The sequence below is a fragment of the Manis pentadactyla genome, chromosome 15 (assembly GCF_030020395.1).
Source record: "Manis pentadactyla isolate mManPen7 chromosome 15, mManPen7.hap1, whole genome shotgun sequence".
NCBI lineage: Eukaryota > Metazoa > Chordata > Mammalia > Pholidota > Manidae > Manis > Manis pentadactyla.
The window spans coordinates 83,240,251-83,260,705 of record NC_080033.1 but is presented as its reverse complement, the minus strand read 5'-3'; the positions used below and the strand labels follow the sequence as shown (position 1 = coordinate 83,260,705).

General features: G+C 49.3%; 1 protein-coding gene across 4 annotated transcripts in view; it reads left to right on the top strand.

The window, feature by feature from the left end:
* Positions 1-340: 340 nt before the first annotated feature.
* FANCA (FA complementation group A) overlaps positions 341-20,455 on the top strand; it is a 43,986-nt gene continuing 23,871 nt past the window's right edge. Inside the window, exons 1-20 of one of the 4 annotated variants that reach the window (XR_005032461.2) lie at positions 341-491; positions 899-1,008; positions 1,326-1,419; positions 3,049-3,191; positions 3,317-3,412; positions 4,637-4,710; positions 9,311-9,423; positions 10,771-10,853; positions 11,302-11,335; positions 11,564-11,630; positions 12,862-12,974; positions 13,659-13,735; positions 13,940-14,081; positions 14,404-14,537; positions 17,064-17,174; positions 18,032-18,127; positions 18,219-18,278; positions 19,059-19,147; positions 19,805-19,869; positions 19,957-20,006. Coding sequence is in view for 2 of the 4 variants with exons in the window: in XM_036924299.2 (XP_036780194.2) it covers positions 356-491; positions 899-1,008; positions 1,326-1,419; positions 3,049-3,191; positions 3,317-3,412; positions 4,637-4,710; positions 9,311-9,423; positions 10,771-10,853; positions 11,302-11,335; positions 11,564-11,630; positions 12,862-12,974; positions 13,659-13,735; positions 13,940-14,081; positions 14,404-14,537; positions 17,064-17,174; positions 18,032-18,127; positions 18,219-18,278; positions 19,059-19,147; positions 19,805-19,865; positions 19,957-20,006 (1,883 nt within the window). In the remaining 2 variants the exon portion in view is untranslated. Of the gene's footprint in view, positions 492-898; positions 1,009-1,325; positions 1,420-3,048; positions 3,192-3,316; positions 3,413-4,636; positions 4,711-9,310; positions 9,424-10,770; positions 10,854-11,301; positions 11,336-11,563; positions 11,631-12,861; positions 12,975-13,658; positions 13,736-13,939; positions 14,082-14,403; positions 14,538-14,669; positions 15,224-17,063; positions 17,175-18,031; positions 18,128-18,218; positions 18,279-19,058; positions 19,148-19,804; positions 19,870-19,956; positions 20,007-20,455 lie in introns of those variants that run through there. The other 3 variants (XR_008994070.1, XM_036924299.2, XM_057493043.1) reach the window with 3 other exon arrangements.

Below are 20,455 nucleotides of genomic sequence, written 5' to 3'. Positions count from 1 at the left end.
GCCAAAGGAAGGTGGGCACTCTTGGTCTCAGCTAATGAGAGGGTAGAGAGGTTTGCCGCCAATGGAGAGCAGTGCGTGCCACAGCCAATGGCCGCTCTCGCCAGGCTGCGACCATTGGGAGAGCAGCGCGGGTCGCAGCCAGTGGAAGGGCGGTTCTGTCCATAGCAAATGGGCGGGCAGTGGATGGACGGGTGGTGCGGACCGCACGCAATAGGAGGGCAGCTCGGTCCGTAGGAAGTGGGCGGGAAGCCCCAGCCTCAGCCAATTGGCGGGCGCTGGTGGGCGGTGCAGGCTACAACCAGTGCAAAGGCAGCTCTCTCCGCAGAAAAAGGGCAGGAGGCTCAGGCAACAGCCAATGGGCTGGCGGCGCGGGCTGGGTGTCGCTAGTATCCCGAGGAACTCCGTTGTCGGCATGTCAGGTCCGGGGGCTCCGGCCACCGCCTGCGGTCCGGGGCCGCGGGGCCGCAGGCCGAGCTGGGCTGAGCTGCTGGGTAGGTGGGCTCTGGGAGCGCGGGCCGGTCGCTTCTCCGAAGTGGGGCTTCGGGGCAGCGCGCGCGGACAGCCTCACAGAAAGGAGTTGCCTCTGGGCGCCGTGTTGGCCCCGCTGCCCACAGCTCCGGCGCAGCGCAGGCCAGCCTGGTGTCCCGGGGCCCCGCCTGCCCCGGCGTTCCTCAGGTCCCGCCGTGTCTCTCATCTTTCCCGACGTGCACGAGTGGAGCACCAGCCCTCCTTTTGTAGAATATGTCCAGTGTTTTCTCACGATTAGATTGAGGTTTGCGTTTCTGGCAGGAATCCCACGACACAACGCGTCCCCGGGTGCATCTTCTGGGGGTCCCGGTAGTTAGTGTCCCTTCCAGGTGTTCTAGAGTGTTAAAATGGAACCTGGTTTCCCCCTCAGCGGGAAGGGTCAAGAGACAAAAATTGGATGCGGGCGGGGAGCAGCAGCTGCGGGAGTCCGCCGTGCGCCTCCTCATGCGCCATCTGAGCCTGGATGACCTTATGCTGGAGGTAAGAGGGGAGCGGACTTTGGCCTTTGTAGGCAGGTTTAGGTTGTTTGAGCCCCCCAAGACATGATCTTCAGGAACAGACGTGGGAAGCGTCAGGGGCGTCTGGCAGAGCACCTGTTAATTGCTGACTAAGTGAGGGAAAAATTGGGAAAGGCACCCTTTTACAAGTAAAAGAAGTTCAAACATGAATTCAGTAACTCTCAAAAGGCTTTAATAACTTCCACTTTTTAAGATGTTTTGCCTCAAAATATTTGAGAAGAGCGCAGTAGGCAGACATTGTGCCCACACAGTTGTGGTTCTTTGTGCTCGGTGTTCTAGGTGGAAGGCACCCCACGTCAAGAGCTCTGTCTCAGCCAGCCGAGCGGTCAGGACAGCCCTGAGGCCTGTGCCCTCCTTACTAGCTCGCTCCTAGGTAAGCTGGGGCTTCGTTTTCTTTACTGAGTTGCAGAAGAGCTTTATGCAAAGTGACCTCCATTTGCTTAGGATAAGCAGTTGAATTTCCCCCGGGGAACGGCTTCGACTTAGACAGGTCGCCATGGCCTAGTCATGTGTTGGTGACTGAGTTCGGGTAAGTTATGAGGCTGCTGTTTAACACCGTGTCTGGCTCAGCGTGGGCCTCAGTGCAATTCTGAGAAACAGAACCAAAGTGTCTCTTTGGAAAACATGGGACAGTAAGGTGCCCTCATCCATGGAAGCAGTGAAAGCAGCCTGTGCGGGGTGGGGAGGGCCAGCAGGAAACACGTGCGTGGAGGTGTAACCCGCCCCCCACCAACAATTGGAGAATATGCAAAACAGGAAATAACAAGAAATAAGTTATTTTCTGGTTACTTGCATTTTTATTACACAGTGACTAATTTCAAAAATGTTAACTAACGACTTGTTTTAAGTCTCTTATAAAATTATCTCAATAGGCTTACCTTGACAACGGATTGCTATAGTCATTGGCAAATGATACTAATTTTCACAAATTATGCAGCACTGTTCGTTCCAGGGAACCAAGCTCTGACACACACTTTCTTGTGTGGCGATTTGGATGAATGTGTAAGAGTTTACGTAAGAAGCTCTTAATCTTGACTGCAGAAATATAAACACACCGTTAATTTGTGAATTTTTTAGTGGTTTTCCTGCTGCATATAGTGGCTACCATACTTATTCATGCTTATGTAAAAAAGATAACAGCCTTGTAAATAAAAACAAATAAACTTTCCCATGGAAACAATTTGGAAATAAAAGGCTAGAAAAAGTACTTTCTGTCTCTCTGCCATGAATTATTTGATCACAGTAATTGATAAATTCTAATTGTGTTGTGGAATCTTAGTAACAACTGTTAAGTGTTTTCACTTACATACTGGTGTGTGCTTCCAGAGCTTTAAATGTAATAGGCACATGCTATAGCTTCCTATTTAAAAAGATACTAAGCTTTGGAAGTCATGTTAGAAAACAGTTTGCTTGTGAGCATTATCTGTTCCCAGTCTGCTGGCGTTTCCCCTCACTGAGTGCAGACTAAAAGCTGGTTGCCCAGGGGGCTGATGGCTGCCACTTGGCAGCATCCAGGTTCCACCTGGAGCCCCAGGACAAGCACACCTGTGGCCTGTGTGGTCCCCCCTGTGCGTGTCACAGCACTGGGAAACCTGACCCAGTTTCTACTTAAACCTCAATGTAAAGTCAAAGGGAGCCATCTGTCTGTGATGCTGAAGTGATCAGGAAAACAGGAGTTCCCTTGGATCTCGCTATAGTTCTCAATTATTGTGCTCCTCTGGGAAGAGTTGGTGAAATTCTTAGACTATATCTGCCAGGTTTTCTCTGTGTCACACAAAACACACAAACATGTGTGTCCAGCTGGGCTCCGGACACTGCCCCTGCTTATCTTGTGAGCTGTTTCAGTTCTGAAACACTCTTAATTTCGTGCCTCATGTTTTTCCTTTGGGACCTATCTTCCCTCTCCAAAGGCAGCTTTCTGAGGTGCTACAATTTTGGAGGCACTTAAATGACCAGTCTTCTGTCAGATTTTGTAGTGCCTTCCACGATCGTTTGTCTCCAGGCTCTGCACTGCGGGATCAGGCCTCTCGACTGGGGGTTCCAGTGGCTGTCCTGTCCAGCCAGACAGTAGCCGCGAGCTTGGTGCAGGTCTGTGAGGTGGATGGTGAGCCTTCCCCCCGGGTGCTGCTGACTGCGGAGCAGAGGGTGAGGCGCCCACAGATCAGGGACCCCTGCTACTTGTTGCCTCTAGCTGTTTGGGAAAATGGGATATTTCTTTAATATTTCAGATATTCACCTGCTTTTTAAAAAAGTTTAACATCTCTTTTCAGGGAAAGCTGTCTCCCTTGTTAACGATTGCACAGTATTTATTAGCACAGAGTCTGCTCTCCCGTGGCTTCCTTTGTCAAGAACTGTGGAAAGTGCAGGTAAGTCTGACCCCACAACACTGGCTCCAGGGGCCTTAAAAGACTAGAAAAAGCATTTCCTGCCTCTCTGCAGGATTATTTGATCACAGTAATTGATGTGAGTGGAGCTGGCAGAATCCCGAGGTGTTTTTAGGAATTCCATCAAGCATCTCCTTGGTTACAGACAGTCGGAGGGAGCACCTTGCTAGCCATGTCTGTCAAACATCCCCCCGTCATTTGTGATACTTATTAGAATGTACCACAGAAACTTAGTGTTCTGCCTTCTTAGGTGAGTCATAAACAATTTTCCAGGGCAGTTGAGGGAACTAGAAAAACATAATTTAAAATTATTCTTAGTTTTTTTATTTTTACTTTATTTTTGAAGCATTTTGAACTCAGCAGGCTTACAGACTTTTGAATAGGTGAAAGAACTCACAGTGACTGCTGGGTCATTAAATGAGGTCAGTGAGAACACAGGAAAAGGGGGGGACAGCCAAGGGATGGTACCCTGGCTTCCCCCTCTTACCCAGCATGTGTCTCAGAACTCAGTGGGTTTGTCAGGCATGGGTATGGTCCCCTACACTCGGGAGTAACCACGGAGGTTGGGGAAGGGGCCACTAAGTGCATGCCAGGTGTTCACAGATAAATAGAGAAGAGTGAATGCTTGTGTCTGACTAGATGGTTAGGAAAGGCTTTACAGAGTTGCTGGTGGTTGCGTGGCATTGAAGGAAGAGCATGAATCAGCCGAAGTGAGTGGGCTGAGGGCACAGGCAGTAGGAGAGGGAGCAGACGGGCAGGGCATCTGAGGAGGGTATTGGATGTCAGCTCTGGAAGGGAGGGTCACAACAAGCCTGGGCCATGTCAGAGGGTCTGAAGTTTGTCTTGAAAGCTGGGAAGAGCCACTGGGGGTTCTAAAGAAGAGAAGAGGTTGATGTGTCATGTTTCTACTTTAGGATCTTGTGTCAGCCACGGTGGAGAAAGGCCTCGAAGTGGGTTCAGCTAGACTCCGGGCAGGGTGCAAATCTCAGTGTGTGAACAGTGGCATGGGTGGGGAGGAGGAAGAGGTGAGGTGGTGACGGTGTATCTGAGGCTTGATGGGCTTTAAAACTATAGTGAATAATACATGCTGCAATGGCTATTACTCCACTTTAATTTTTGATAGAACATGGTGGTTAAGAATACAGGCTGAGCATTTTATAGGAATATCTGTGCATGAAGGACTCATAGCACTGTCATTTTCTTCAGAATTCTCTGTTGCTTGAAGCTGTGTGGCATCTTCATCTACAAAACATTGTGAGCCTCCAAGAGCTGCTGGAAAGGTACCAATGAGGTTTCATGTTGCTTTAGATTACAAAAATGAATCATGTAATACTAGTCTAGCTTGATTTATTTGTATAGCAAAGCTAAAAAATCACCTAAGGAAACCATTACTTTATTATTTAAGGAGAATATTTGTTATAACTGATGTCATTATCATGCACAGACTTGGTGATATTTTCTTTGTATAAGATAAATTAAATCATGTGGTACAATACTTTTGAATCCTTAAAAGGTAATTAAGGTTGATAGAATGTGTGGAACTACTTTTCTTCTCCCCTGAAATCCCACCAAGAGTCAGAATGGGATTTTATAAAAAGGCATAACCCCATAAGGATGGATGAGTATAGGAGAGGAGAAAACAAAAACAAGGTTTTGGAGGCAGATAGACCAGTGGTCACTGACTCGGCAAATGAGATAGACTTGTCCTTAGCCGACTGTGGAAAGAAGAGAACCAATCCAGTTTCTTCCCTTTCTTCCTAAGACTCAGGAATGGATAGCACCTCTAAGGAGAGGGTGGAGTGGCGGGGCCCAGGTAGAACCGATGGGGCATTGGGACCCCTACACTGATCACCACCCTTGCTCTAGGTCGCCAGGCAGTGTTCCTCCCCTGGCTGAACACAGGCTGAAGGCTTATGTATAATTTCTGGTTGGGAAACCAGGGGGTGTCTAGTTTGAGCAATTCAAAAACAACTGAAAATGCCATATTGAAATACATGGGTCACATCTGGATTTAAAAAGTTGGATCTTTACCTTACACCAAAAAAAATGCCACACAAATCAAAGAAAGGAAAAAATGGAGATTTAAAAAGTACTAGAAGAAATTACATAAGACTGTTTTTGTAATCTTGACATGTGGAAGGCCAAAATAGGATACAAATCCCAGAAGTTAGAAAAGAAAAGATTAAGGAACATATGTGAAAAACATTGCCTAATATATGCATCTAGTGTCAATACCAAAAAAATATATAAAGCAAAAAGTGACAGAATTAAAGGGGGAGACAGATGTCTCCAAGTGATGGAGCCTTCAGCAGTGCACTTTGCAGGCTGGAAAGGCAGCCTGCCAGATGAGCGGTGAGGACGGCACCGCAGCCAGCCTGGCCTGACTGGCACCTAGAGAGTGCAGCCCAGCAGTAGCCGAGTACACGTTCTTAAGTGCGGAGCAATCTCCAGGACAGCATAGAGTTCAGGCTATAAAACAAGTTGGGGTAAATTTAAAAGGGTTGAGGTCATGCCCTGAAAGTCCTCCAGCCACAAAGGAACTTAGAATCAACAACAGAAGGAAATTGGGAAACCCATACTATCTGGAAATTAAGCAATGCACTTTTAAGTAATCAGTGGGTCAAAGAAAAAAATCACAAGGGAAATTAGAAAATGCCTTGAGACAAATACAAGTGAAAACAATATGCCAGAATTTATGGGATGCACCCAAAGGACTGCTCAGAGGGAAATTTATAGGTGTTAGAAAAAAAAATCTCATATCAGCGATCTAAGCTTTGATCTTAAGAAACTAGAGAAGAACAAACTAAACCCAAAGCAGACGGAAGAACATAAGGATCAGTAGAAATCAGTGAAATGGAAAACAAACCATAGAGAAGATTGATGAAGCCAAAAATTGGTTCTTTGAAAAACTGACAAAATTGATAAACCAAGAAAAAAAGGCACAAATGATCCAAATCAGAGATGAAAGAAGGGATATCACTGTTGACCTTATGGAACTTAAAAGACCATGAACAATTTTATGCCAATAAATTAGAAGACATAAAATGGACACATTTCCAGAAATGACTGCAAATGGCTTAAAAAGAAAAAGTCTAAGTAGATGTGTAACAAGAAAGAAAATTGAGTTAATAATTTAATATCTTCCTGCAGGAAATCTCAGGCCCAGATGACTTCACTAGAGAATTCTAAACATTTAAAGGAAAAATGTGCCATTTCCTTATAAGTTCTTTCAGAAAATAAAGAGGGAACACTTCCCAACTTTTTCCATGAGGCCATTTTACCCTAATACCAAAGCCAGACAAAGACACCACAAGACAATAAAACTATAGACCAAGGTTTCTTATCAAAATAGATGCAAAAATTCCCAATGAAATATTTTCAAACTGAGTCCAGCAATGCAATGGGATTAAACACCATAATATATGAGATCCTTAAATGCAGGGTTGATTTAAATTCCTGATTTGAAAATATATATGCACCCCTATGTTTCCTACCACATTATTTACAATAGCCAAGATACAGAAGCAACCCAAATGTCCATCCATAGAGGAATGGATAAAGAAGATGTGGAACATATACACAATAAAATATTATTCAGCCATTAAAAAAAAAAAATCTTGCCATTTGCAACAGCATGGATGGGGCTAGAGGGTATTATGCTCAGTGAAATAAACCAACCAGGTGGAGAAAGACAAGTACCATATGATTTCACTTATTTGTGGAATATAAAAAGCAAAACAATGAACAAAAGAGCAGTAGACTCATAGACACTGAGAAGTGACTGATGGTTACCATGGCGGAGGAGGGTAAAAGGGCACAATAATTTGCAATCACAATGTAAATTGTTCACGGGGACGGTAGTACAGCACAGAGAATATAGCCAATGATCCTGTAACATCTTCCTGTGTTGACAGTTGGTAACTGCACTAGAGGGGGTGAGGATTTAATAATACAGGTAACTGTTGAACCACTGTATTGTATATGTGTAACCAATATAAGATTGTATATCAATGATACTTCAATTAAAAAAAAAAGAATACAAGGTTGGTTTAATATCTGAAAGGCAGTTAACATACAGGACAAGAGTGATCATCTTAATGCAGGAAAAGCAGTAACAAAGTCCAGTACCCTTTCATGATAACTAAAACTAGGCACAGAATGTGACTTCCTCCATGACAAACCCACGGCTGGTGTCACCATCCTGAAAGACCAAGATTTTCCTCCTCAGATCGGGAACACTGAGATCCTAGATGCTTCTATCCAACGTTATCGGGAGTTTCTAGCCAGGGAATTAGACAAGGGAAAAAATAGGCAACCAGGTTGGAATGGAGGAAGTAAGACTTTGAAGATGACATTATCTTGCATATAGAAAGTCCTAAGGAATCCAGAAAGTGTTAGAGCAAATCAACAAGGTCAGCAAGATTGTAGGATACAAGATCAATAAACAAAAATAAGTTGTGTTTTTATATAACAGTGGACGATCTGAAAATGAAATTACGAAAATAATTCCATTTAAAAGTGCACCAAAAGGATAAATGAGGGATAAAGCTAAAGAAGTGGAAGAATGTGCACTGAAAACTATAAAACATCAGTGAAAGAAATTAGGACCTAAATAAATAGACATTCCATGTTCATGGATTGGACAGCTTAATTAATACTGTTAAGATGGCAGCACTCCCAAAGTGGTTCTGTGCGTTAGGTATGATCTCCACCAGAACCACAGCTAGCTTTTTGCAGACATTGACAAGCTGATCCTAATATTAAGATGGAAATGCAAGGGACCCTGAATAACCAAAATTCTTCAGAAAGAACAAAGTTGGAGGACCCACACTGTCCTGTTTTCAGAACTTGGTGCAAAACTGCTGTTATCATGAGTGATACCAGCATGAGGATAGACATAGATCAATGGAATAGGATTTGGAGTCCAGACATAAACTTGAACATTTATGGTCAGCTGATTTTTGACAAGGATGCCAAGATCATTTATTGGGGAAAAAGTAGTCTGTCTTTTCAGCAAGTGGTGCAGGGACAACAGGACACCTACATGCAAAAGAATGGGGTTGAACCCCTACCTCATATCATGCACAGTGGTTAACTCAAAATGCATCAAAAACCTAAATATAGAGCTAAAACTATACAACTCTTAGAAGAAAATGTAGGGGTAAATTTGCATGACCTTGAATGAGCCAATGGTTTCTTGGATATGACACCTAAAGTTATGCAACGTGGTCAATCATGTTTCATCAGATTTTTAAAATTTCTGTGTGTCAACATAATTGAGACCATGAAGAGGCAGTCCGTAGAATGGGAGAAGTTAATTGCAAATTGTCTGATGAGAACCTAGTGTCTGGAATAAGTAACTTATACCTTAACAGTAAAAAGACAGTCCTGTTAAGAGTGGATAAAGGATTTCAGTAGACATTTCTTTACAGAAGGTACACAAATGACCAAATATGAAAAGATGCTGCACACCATTAGTCACCAGGGAAATGCTGCCAGTCTGACAGGGGAGACAGGTGGGCCCCTCGCTACCCCTGCTACTGGATTAGAGTTTGCAGACCTAACCCTAACCCTTGGTGGCAGCCTGTGGCCTGTTGCTGCCACTGTCTGTCTGCTTTGTCTCTGATTATTATTACTGAACTTTTTTTTCCCCTGGACAATAGTAAGCTGCTCCAAATACATAAACCATCTGAAAATCATCATTTTTGATGTCAGTAGCAGCTGTCCCGGGTGCCCCTTGTGTGCCACTGGCCCTGTTGTGACTTCTTGGAGTCAGGAGGCTCTGGTGGTCCTGCTTGACCCACTGGACCACGTTTCATAATGAACAAATGTGAGAGAGCCGGCGGTGGGTCAGGGTGAGCTGTGTGCCTGTGTCCCCAGCCAGGCCAACATGCAGGCTGTGGTGGCGTGGCTCTTCAGGGACCTGCGCCTTCTGTGTGAGCAGATAGAAACGTCCTGTCAGCATGCCAACATCGCCAGGACCATGCTTTCTGGTAAGCTCCTGACAGGTGGAGTCTTGGGTAAAATGTGTGTAAGTCAGTGGGGAATGAATGCTTCCCTACATCCTTGGGGTGGACATCTAGCATGAAACCATCTCAGTCCCTGCCTGTCACTGGATTGCATTTAACTCGAATTGTGTAGAAATGTTGGTGAGTTGGCCTGTCCACCTGTTGTGTTGTGGGGGCCTATAGCTGGTATGTTAAGAATGAAGTGTGAACTGTGACCTGCTGATGGGGCATAGGGCAGTGCCATCCACACGGTGGCAGGCAGCTCCCCCAGCACCCAGGCTCCCACTTTGGGGAAGGGAAACCCCGTGGCCATTTTGATTGAAGGAACAGCTTCTGTGTACCCACACAAAGGGGGCAGTCACAAGAGGGATTGCTTGCCCCCCAGAAGTGGAAGGTGCGGTGGCCCGAGGAGGCAGTCCTCCCTCAGGTCATGAGCAAGCAGGGTGCAGAGTGTGGGGTTCCAGGACCTCCTGCTTACAAGGTAGTTTGGGCCCCAGTCACTGGTGTGTCATGGGCTCAGCTCTGATTATTGTAATAGGTGCTCCAGGAAAAGCAGAGGGGGAACTTGTGGTGGGCACCCTAAACTCTGGTCCTCATCTAGGTGTCCAGATTTGGGGTGTGAGCGGGGCTGTCATGCTAAAAACAGCCGTTCCCTCATCTCGCCCCTGGACTTTGGGTGCCCTTCCCTTGTAGGGTCTCTGGCTCTCTGAGCCAGCAGACCCCTCCTATTGCCAGCAGTCCCTAAGGAATGAAATTTGGAACAAATAATGGAAAATTAGATGAGAAGCAGTGTTCCACACAGTGTGTGCATTTTTTTCCTGCAGAGGAGGTGTTCCTTGTTCCTAAAACTTTCTTGGAGACATTAGCTACTTAGGATCTCTGATCCTTGATCTGGCCTCAGTTTAACTTGATGATCAGATAAAAACTCTTTTTAAGTTTAGGCTTCTTGATCCTAACCTTACCAGAAGGCACGAGTCCCCCTCCTGCCCTGGGTGCAGCTCTCCCTGCTCCTCTCTGACTGTTCTGTGCCCATGTGCAGACTGGCTGGAGAGATGTCCACAGGAAGCCCTGGGAAGCTACTTGTTTGTTTTAAGAGAAAAAAATCCTTACTATAAACTTGATGGGTTATAAGTACCCTCCTTTTCAAGTAGAAAGAAAGCCCCAACTCAGGCAGGGCTGGTGGGCTGGCTCGGCTAGTACCTGTGGATGGCAGTCGGTGGGCAGCCCCCCCGTGCAGGGTCCCCATCCTGTCCTTGGCCCCTGAGCAGTCTGTGATTCATGGCGGTTTGATGGCCACAGTGTAGGTAGACATTGTGGCTTTCTGGCTTTCAGATTTTGTGCAAATGTTTATTTTGAGGGGATTTCAGAAACCCTTGGATCTGAAAGGAAATGGGGAGCCTGACCGGATGCCTCAGGTAGGGAGTGTGATGGAATGGGCCTCCCTTTGGTGAACCAGCCCCTCCCAGGCAGCCCCTCCTGGGGTATCAGCGGTATTGGTTGGGGGGGGTGGCTCCCCACCCTGCCCCAGCAGGATGCAGTGGGTGGTGGAAAGAGGCATTTCCCAGGCCCTGGAGGATCAGGGCCTTCACTGCCCAGAACCCGGCTTGTACCTTGAGACCAGAGGGACAGGTGGCTGCAGTTGTGCCTGAAACTGCACAGCATGCTGTTCGTGGGAGCAGACTGTCCCAGGAAGTTTCCAGAAAGCCCGCCTTTCTGCTAGGCGCCTCCTGTAGGGTATAATGCATGTCTGTACCAAAGAGGAAGCTAGAGAGGCGGCACCTTCATGGCGTCCATTTTTGCATTTGAGTTAAGACAGCTGATCCTGCGTGTCCTAGTGACTTGAGACTTGCCTCTGTTTGGCAGGTGGCCGCTGCCCTGCTCCAGAAGATGCTGCTCTGTGAGTTGGCCTCCCCTTCCATGCTGGGAATGACGCCCTTTCTTGGGAAGTGTGATGGCTAAGGAGGGATGGTTTCTTGTCCGCATATTTTGATTAACTTTAAAGGCTTGAGTTTGGAGGGCTTGGGCCCTCTGGGGTTTGGGAGGCCTGTGAGGGCCAGGACCAGGGTCTGAGGTGCTGACGGGCCTCCACCAAGCTGATGTCTGTTCTGTCTTCCCACTGCTCCAGTTGCCCTTGAGGCTTTGGCTGCCGGCTTGCAGGAGGGGTCCCCAGCGCACAGGGCCGTCAAGTGCTGGTGAGTCCCTGGGTGCCTGGGGGGCATGCTCATCAGGAGTTCTGGGTATTTGAAGCACTGCTGAGGTATCAGCTGACTCCTGCCTCTGAAAACATCTGGGGGAACCACCAGAGACCCTGGGCTCCATCCCCCCCAAAGGCAGGGCAGAAGGTGGCCCCCTGTCTGCGGGATCCTGTGCCTCATGGTCTGAGGGGATGAGGCCTCTAAGCCCAGACTCCTGAGGGTCGTGGGGCACTCCTCCACCAGCCCTTTCCTGCCTTCGTGGCTTTCAGAGACCTCCGTCTGCCTCCCACTGAGCCAGGCCAGCAGGCAAGTTTCTGCCGCACCGGCTTTCTCTCTCGGCTCTGCAGGCACTTGTCATCTGGACACCGGTGTGTCAGTTATTTCAGAGCAGCGTGCGGTGAGGCCAGCCTGGAGGGGGCCTCTTTTGGGAAGCCAGGAGAATCCCAAGCCCTTTAAGTCTCCCATTGTTAGTTAGGCTGGCTGCCTGCCCCACAGTCACTTTGTCGTCGACAGATGTGCCATAGGTTCAGCACTTCCCTGAGCGGTGGGTCGTTTGCTGCTGGGTTCTCAATTTCAGGTATTTTCATAGCAGGCTGGCGAGATTGCTCAGACTCGTGTCCTGAGGGCCAGGTGACAGAGGCTGGTGACTTTGTTTCTTTCTGAACATTTTAATTAGTGCCACACTTCCAGTAAAATGACACATTCCCTTAACAGCCTGGCCCCACCCCACACCACTGTCCCTCACACGCAGTCTGGGGCAGTTCTTGGAACCGCTGGGCCCTTGATTTTCTCCCTTGTGGGATCAGGGTGGTACCAACCCTGACTCTGACCCCTTCGTCCTCCTGACCTGAGTGACCTGCTCCTCACCTGCCTTCCTGTGTGTACCAGGTGCTGTGCTCCACTTGGCCTGGCCTTTCTCCACTCTATGATTCCTACTTCCCAGGTGGGGAGTCCAGGCCCTGCGATGGCCTCCTGGGCTCCCTGTGGTCTTCCTGCTCTGTCCTCAACGGTGTCTGCATCCTCGTTTTCTTTCTTGTTGAAACTGCTTATTCAGGCTCTATTTCAAGTTTATGCCTGGCAGAAAAAGCGCTCAGTCTTCCAGAAGGCGGGCTGGGGGCTGGGGGCCTTTGCCGCTTTGCTGGAGGAATAGCCTTTGAGAAGCTGATTCCTGGATGTGACATGCTTCTCAGAGGCACCTCCCTGAGACCCGCCGCCTCTGGGTCCGCAGGTTTGGCGTGTTAGGTGAGGGCACACTTTGCAGAGCAGTCCCGACAGACTCTCCCAAGAGGTTCTTCAGCCACACGCTGACCCAGGTCCTCACCCACAGGCCTGTGCTGAAAGGTGGGTCCTGGTCAGCTCGCTGGGGGGGCCTGGGCCCTGGACGTTCATCACTAAAGCCTTTCCACTGAAAGTTACATGGTCTGGTGAGGAAAACAGAGTTAAAGAGGCATGGAGAGACGTCACCCAAGTAGAAACGCCTCTAACAGAGCCTTCCTCATGCTCTTTTCTGAACAGGTTTTGGAAAAGAGTCGTGAGGGTGAACTCCAAGGCTCTGTTGTGGTGCATTAGAAGCATTTTCTTAAAGAGATAATGTTTCCTTAAAAGGGTTTGGTGCTACTATGTCCTACCAGTGGCCTATCCCGTAAACCCTTGGGTGGGACTCCAGTCAGGCCGCTCTGCCCTGAACCGAGGGCTTGGCCACCTGCAGTACCCCCACTCTAGCCACGTCCAGCAGAGTCCTTGCTGACTGCTGCTGGCTGTGTCAGCTTAAGAGCAGTAAAGCTAAAATGTATTCAGTGGATTGGAAAATATAGCAAATAAGACAAAGGATTGCCAGTAGTGACTGGGCTGAAGACATGGACATTCCATGACATAGGAAATGGTTGGCCAAGAAGGAAAAGGTGAACTTCACGGATAATTGAGAAGATGCAGATTAAGCAATGTGTTCGACACAGAAGCCGTAGTCCACAGCTTTTTGACGATTACTTACTTGATATTTTTGTCTGTTTTTCCTCTTGAATGAAGTTTCAGATGCCATTCAGATGCAGTGGGAATGGAGCTTTGCGAGGACCCACCCTCTGCTCACAGGCCTATACCGCAGGGTGAGTGCGACCATGGCCCTGGCACTGCAACACACACAGCTGGCCACCTGCTTCTGTGCAGCCCCTGCCCACTGGTCAGAGCGAGAATTCCCTCTGGCGAGCACTGACCCATTGGGCTCCATGCCCCTGGCAAGTGGGTGGGAGGCAAGGGCGTGGCTGCCCAGTGTGCGGTGGCTTTGTCAGCTGTGGACACTTCTGTTCCAGCTTCTTGTGATCCTGAGTCCAGAGGAACTGGTTGGCCGTTTACAGGAAGTTCTGGAGACACATGCGGTGAACTGGCAACATGTGCTGGCCTGCGTGTCTACCCTGGTGGTCTGCTCACCGGAAGCTCAGTCCCTGGTGACAGGTGTGCCTGTAGGGGCTGTGGGAGTCTGAGCATGTGCTTGGGGGTCTGTGTGCTGTCGGCCCATAGGCAGAACCTCTGTGTCCCTCTCCGTGAGAATAAAAGTCCTTTCTTGCCTGCCAGAGGCTCCCGTGTCTGAGCCCTCTGTGGCCTCTCCCACGGCACTGCTGCTGCTCTGGTCACATGTGCACAGCCTTGCACGGTCGGAGTCGGTGTGCTCTGACTGCCACCCCACACTGGAGTCGGGATCCGAACCAGAGCCCCTGGGCACCAGCAGGATGTGCACATCTTACTTCACTGCCAGCTGTCGGTTTTTCCCGCCTAGATTGGGTGGCCCGGCTGCTGGCCCGTGCCTTCGAGAGCTACAGCCTGGACAGCATGGCCACCGCGTTCCTGGTTGCGCGTCAGGCTGCACTGGAGGGGCCCCCTGCATTCCTGTCCTACGCGGACTGGTTCCAGGTGAGCTGCTTCGGCTGGCCGGCCCTTGTAAGAATGACACGGGGCAGAGACGGCCTACGGACATCCCCTGCCAGGCTGTGCCTCCCCTGTCCCGCCCCTCAGCCGCCTTGTCAGGCCTCCCTCCTCTCTTAGAAGAAAAGGAAATCAGGTGGGAGAGAGCGAGACTGCGGGGCGCCTGCGCCAGTCAGCTGCAGGGAGCCCCAGGGGCACGTGGAGGCCTACCAGAGTGTGCAGCAAGTCTATGTTTGTGCAGCTGTCCCTAGACCTGCCTGACCCAGCCCCTGAGGGGCCCTGGGAGCTGGGGCTGTGCCTGGTGGGGCGTGTTCTGGAGATCTGCTGTGAAGGCCAGGTGTGTGCATATGTGTCATTTGAAAAGCTCTGATTCTCTGTCAGGGTTTCGGGTCCTGCCACCACCCACCTGGTTGGACGAGGTGTTGCTTTGCGGAGAGCTCGCCTTCCTCCATTTCACAAGGGCAGCTGCAGGTGCTAAGGGGCCAGGCCCCCGCCTCTGCCTGGGTGTGGCTGGGCTGTGGCCATTTCTCAGCTGTGTGTTTCCTGAAGCATCTCATCCCATTGTGCTCAGCTAGCCCTGGGCACACATGGTCCTGGCAGTGTCCCAGTTAGGTGCTTGGCAGTCCTGCTTGCACACTCTGCCTACCGTGCCTGCCTAGAGATTGGGTCACAAGCAGGTGTCCTGACATCTGCTCAGGTCCCAAGGTAGCTCAGCGGGAGGAACACCTGTTGTGCTGCATTGAGGGCTGTTCTTGTTTTTGTTTTTCCCTTTTACCTTTTTAACTCAACATTATTGAGGTATAATTTACACAAAATGCACCTACTCTAAGTGAATGGCTGTATTTTGATGGGTGTCTATGTGTATGTTCAATGTTTGAACATCTATTTTAATCTTTAGCTTCAAAAACGTTAATGCCACTAGACCAACGTGCATTGTGGTGATGGCTTATCTGTTACAATAGGTTCTTAGATGTAATTTCTCTAATGACAAAAGCAACTGCCTTTGTCCTGGAGTGACACTCAGTGATGTAACCCCAGATCTGGGGGCTTTGCTTTAGACACTTTATAAACACTCTGAATGACCATGGGTCCCCTCTGGTGGTTCACTGCTGTGCCCATGTCCCGGTGTCATTGAGGCTCAGTGTTCGTGTAGACGGGGGAGGAAGGAGCGAACCCAGGTGCCTGTGTGGGAGGGGGAGGCGGGACACAAGCCTCTCACCCGGGGCCTCTGTGCCCTCCGTCTGCACTGTCATACAGAGTCATGCGCACACTGGGAAGGAAGAGCAGGGGTCTCAGGGTGACTTGCCCCAGGGGCAGAGAGGCTCTGCTGGCGGTGGGCCTGCTGGGGGCGCTGCCCAGGCCCCTGGCCCAGTCAGACGGCCTCGTCCCTGGGGCATCTGCTCTGCCGCAGCGGCAGGCCACCCACCTGGCTGCCTCCCTGCTGTGACCTGCTCGCCTCTCAGCCCCAGGAATGCAGGTGTTTGCCGCAGGCGGGGCCTCGTTCAGGGCTAACGGATCTCGTCTCTGAGGGTCCCAAAGATGCCATAGTTACTGTTTTCTATGGAAACACATTTTTAATTATTTTTAAAAATAGCCTCTCAGAATCTTCTGCATACGTGGATGTTTTATTGCCCTGGTCTAGCTTGGATTAACACATAGTCTACAGGCACACACCTGATCATCTACATTTGCTCTCTTACAACACTAAACTATGTTTTCTACCTTTATCTTGTATCTACCTACCACTTCAGCATTTTATTACAAATAATACTAATAAAGAGAGAAATGTGGTATCCACATATAAATCAAGTATAAAAATCAAATGAGTATTCATATTTGAGCTGACTGTTTATAGTTCATAATGCATGAGCAAAACCGAAGGTTTCTGTGATGGCTGCCCTTGTACTGTTCACCATGTAAGAACTTATTCACTATGTAAGAATTTGTTCTCCATGTAAGAACTTGTTTGTTATGCCTCAGAAGATTGGAGACTGACGAAAATTAGACTTGGGGTGGATTAATCATTGTGCATTGAGCATTGACTCCCCTATACAGAATTTTATTGTCGTTAACAACCATTTGATCAATAAATATGAGAGATGCCCTCACAAAAAAAAAAAAAAAAAAAAGTATACACTTCCAATGGTAAAATAATAAGTAACCGGGATGTAATGAATATAGTCAAGATATTGTGACAGCTTGGTATGGTGATAGCTGGTACCTAGAATTGTCATGTATATAAATGTTGAATCACTATGTTGTACACCTGAAACTAATGTAATGTAATACTGGGTGCCAACTACCCTTCAATAAAAAAATAATTATCTACAAAAAAAAAAAAAAAGAAAAAAAAAATAGCCTCTCAGCCCATTCCTTCAGTGAAGGCCCAGCCACGAGCAAACGGCTTGGTTCTCTTCCCTCAGAGGAGACAGCTGGCTGCCGTGGCCACAGGGCAGGTCACTGCGTGGATGGCACAGCTCCTGGCTGCCATGCCTCACACCCTTCTCCCTCCAGGCCTCCTTCGGTGGTGCAAGGGGCTGCCATGGCTGCAGCAGGAAGGCACTGGCCTTCCTCTTCCAGTTCCTGTCAGACCTCGTGCCCATGGAGGCCCCCCGATACTTGCAGGTGAGCAGCTGACCTTCCCTGGGCAGCACACAGCCAGGAGACTGTGTTTGTGGTAGTGAATGCCAGCCTCGAGGGAGGGCAGAAGTGGTGGTCACTGTGCAGGGACGTGGGATGAGGCAGGCTGCGTTGTGGCGGAGCAGAGGTCTCTGCACCCAGCTAGGCAGGAAGGGCTGCCGTCAGCAGCAAATGCCATCCCATCCCACTGTTGTTTTTTAAAACGGATGTATTTTTATACTGAAAGTAAAGAATCTGGAAGGATATACTCCCAAACTGCCAGTAGCCATTACCGCCAAGAATGGAAGGCTTTACACACTAGTACAGAGTTTACAGTTCTAATAACACGTTTGTGTGACTCTCCTCATTAGACAGTGCCTTACCATAGCTTTTTAAATTCAATAACTACCCAGTGTGTGTACCCACGGTTCTACACAGTACATACATGTGGTACACGAAGAGGAGGACTAGAAAGCTGTGTGCCCATCATGGGCTAAAGCCCCAACACACGGGTCCACACTGCTGCGCCTTCTCAGCCCGCTCCACATGCTCAGCCCCTCGCCCCCCAGGGACTGGGTGCGGCTGGCAGTGCTGCAGACAGGGATGCCTCCAGATCAGAGGCGTGAGCACCTCCCCTCCAAGGAGTGAGAAGGGTCATGTCCAGGGCCTGGTCGCCGAGGGGTGGGCTCTCCTTATGTCCTCCGCACCCTCCAGCAGGACTGCCTGGCTCCTGCCCATGGCTCCTGGCTGGTTCTCTAGCCTTGTGTCAGTGTAAATGCAGGTTTTGGAAGCAGACTTGCCATCTGCCCACATGCCACGGCAGTGCCCACGCAAGGTAGTCCCATGCTGCTGTCTGCCCGCAGGTGCACATTCTCCACCCGCCACTGGTTCCAGGCAAGTGCCGCCGCCTCCTCACAGACTATGTCACGCTGGCCAAGACCCGGCTGGCTGACCTCAAGGCAAGTCCGCCCTCCCCACACCCACTTCCTCACCTTTCCCTGTGGACCAGCACCTGGCTGGATACTCATGCTCTCACCTGTGTCTCTGCAGGTTTCTATAGAAAACATGGGTCTCTATGAGGACTTGTCTTCAGCCAAGGATGTCAGAGAGGTAACAGCACCTTGGGGCCTCTCCCTGTATGTTTACCAAAGCCAGTCTGGTTTCCTGGGACTCTGAGTTGAGCCCTGGAGCCTTTTCTGTTCAGCAGCTGGAGGGGGTCGTCCCCAAGGTGCTCATTCTGTGATGTTCCACGCTGTCCAGAGCAGGGGCAAGGGGAGGCTCTGTGCGGAGGGAGGCTTGCTTTGTAGATGTTCACATGGGTTTGAATAGAAAAGGTCAGTGCAGTGGGTGGGGGGTGTTGTTTGAGGAATTACAGAGATTTCCAAGTGTTCAGTATATTTATGTAAACCAAATGTCAGATGGCTATAGGGTGTGTGTATATATTTTTAAGACCCTTTTACTTAAAAGTCATTTGTTACTGGAGAGTCCTTAGCGCTGCTGTTAAAAGTGTTGAAGGTTTAATAATATTTGATGCAGTTTTCCGGTTAAGATTATTGCTGTTCATAAGTTCTGTTTCCTTTTTTTAACTCAAAAACTAAGTCTCTGCTCCTTTCTATCGGAAAGTCTTCCTTTGGAACCGTCTGCTCTCCTAGAGCAGCTGAAAGGAGTGAGCGGTGTGTGCAGAGCCCGAGGCTGTGCGCTGCTGGACCTGACTTCCCGAGGCCAGGAGGCGGCACTGACCCCATCGTTGGGTTGGCTGGTGTCGGGGAGTTCCAGGGCTCCCTTGCTGTGCTTGGAAGGCAGGACCGTGGCCATGCGGGACAGGCTGATGGTGCCCTGTTTGTGTCTTTTGCTTAAACCTGCCCTTCTCTCCTCCCTGTATGGAGCTAGCCCCATAGCCAAGCGCTCCAGGATGTCGATAAGGCCATTGTGGTGTTTGAACACACAGGGAAAATTCCCGCCACCGTTATGGAAGCCAGGTAGGATCTGCTGCCTGGAGCCATCCCCACATCTATCTCAGAGCCATGTGGAGCAGGGTGATCGTGTCCGTGGGCAGACAGGAGTCAGTGTAAATGTCCCAGCAAGGGTCCTGCAGCCCAGCGGTATGGCACCCACACTGTTAGGGGAACAAGATGGGGCCCATGCTTAGCAGCAATGATTTGCATGAATGCTTCCCTGGGGCCAGGTAGAGCCAGCACAGGGGGCTGAAGAGCAGAATCTTACTGAATTTGGTTGATGCCAAAACATCTTTTGAATTCTGGTTGCTACCACTGTGGGACAGCTTTCTTAGACATTGCTTCTGAGAAATGTGAAGTGACCCCAGCAGCCCCAAGGAGAATGCCCCCAGTGGACTTGAAGGGACCCTTGTGGCCCTGGATTAACCCAGATTCCATTTCATGGCCGTGCCAGGGCTGAGATTCATCCGGATTCCCTGGGACACAGCCTTTACACTTCATAGACCACCCTTTGCATGAAGTGTCCTAAAACAGTGAAAAGGAAGACTTACACATGTGACATAACTTGATTCCCGGAAATGAGACAGCCCCATGGGGCTACTCTCGGATGTAGATGTTTCCATGATGGGCATTTGAGGCCCACCAAGCGCCTAGCTGTGAACCTGCTCTTCTTCTTTGCAGCATATTCCGAAGACCCTACTACTTGTCTCACTTCCTCCCTGCCCTGCTCACACCGCGAGTGGTCCGTACGCATCCTTTTAAACTTGGGGCTGATTTGGCAGAGGGGATGTTCCTGTTGGCTTCTCACTCAAGCCCCACACTTCCTCTCACAGCTCCCAGCAATCCCAGATGCCCGGGTGGCCTTCATAGAGTCCCTGAGGAGGTAAGCAAGGATGCCTGATCTCGCAGGGCTTTCATACGGCAAGGAATTGTGGTTCTTTTGTAGAAAAATGTGGTTTTTTTAATTTATAAAGTATTGGCTCAAAATTAGTTGGCTAAGAGTTTTAAAAAATGATTTCTTTGGTTCTGAATGTCAGCACTGAGCATCATTTTTCAGTGAACCTTCAGGGTGATCAGTCTGGGAATCAAAGTCATGTGATTGACACATAATCAATGTGGAAGGAGAAGGGGGACATGGAGGCCCCCCAAGGGTCCCAGTGGGCACAGTGCCTCAGCTCAGGCTTAGGGCCTCCACAGAAAGTTGGCTGGTTTCCCAGAGGCCATAAAACAACCCTGCTTCCCAGGGGAGCTCTTAGAGGGATGAGGCCTGCAGACTGAGAAGAGAAAGGGCCGTGGAAGTAAGGCAAACACCCCCCTCTTACGCTGGGTCCT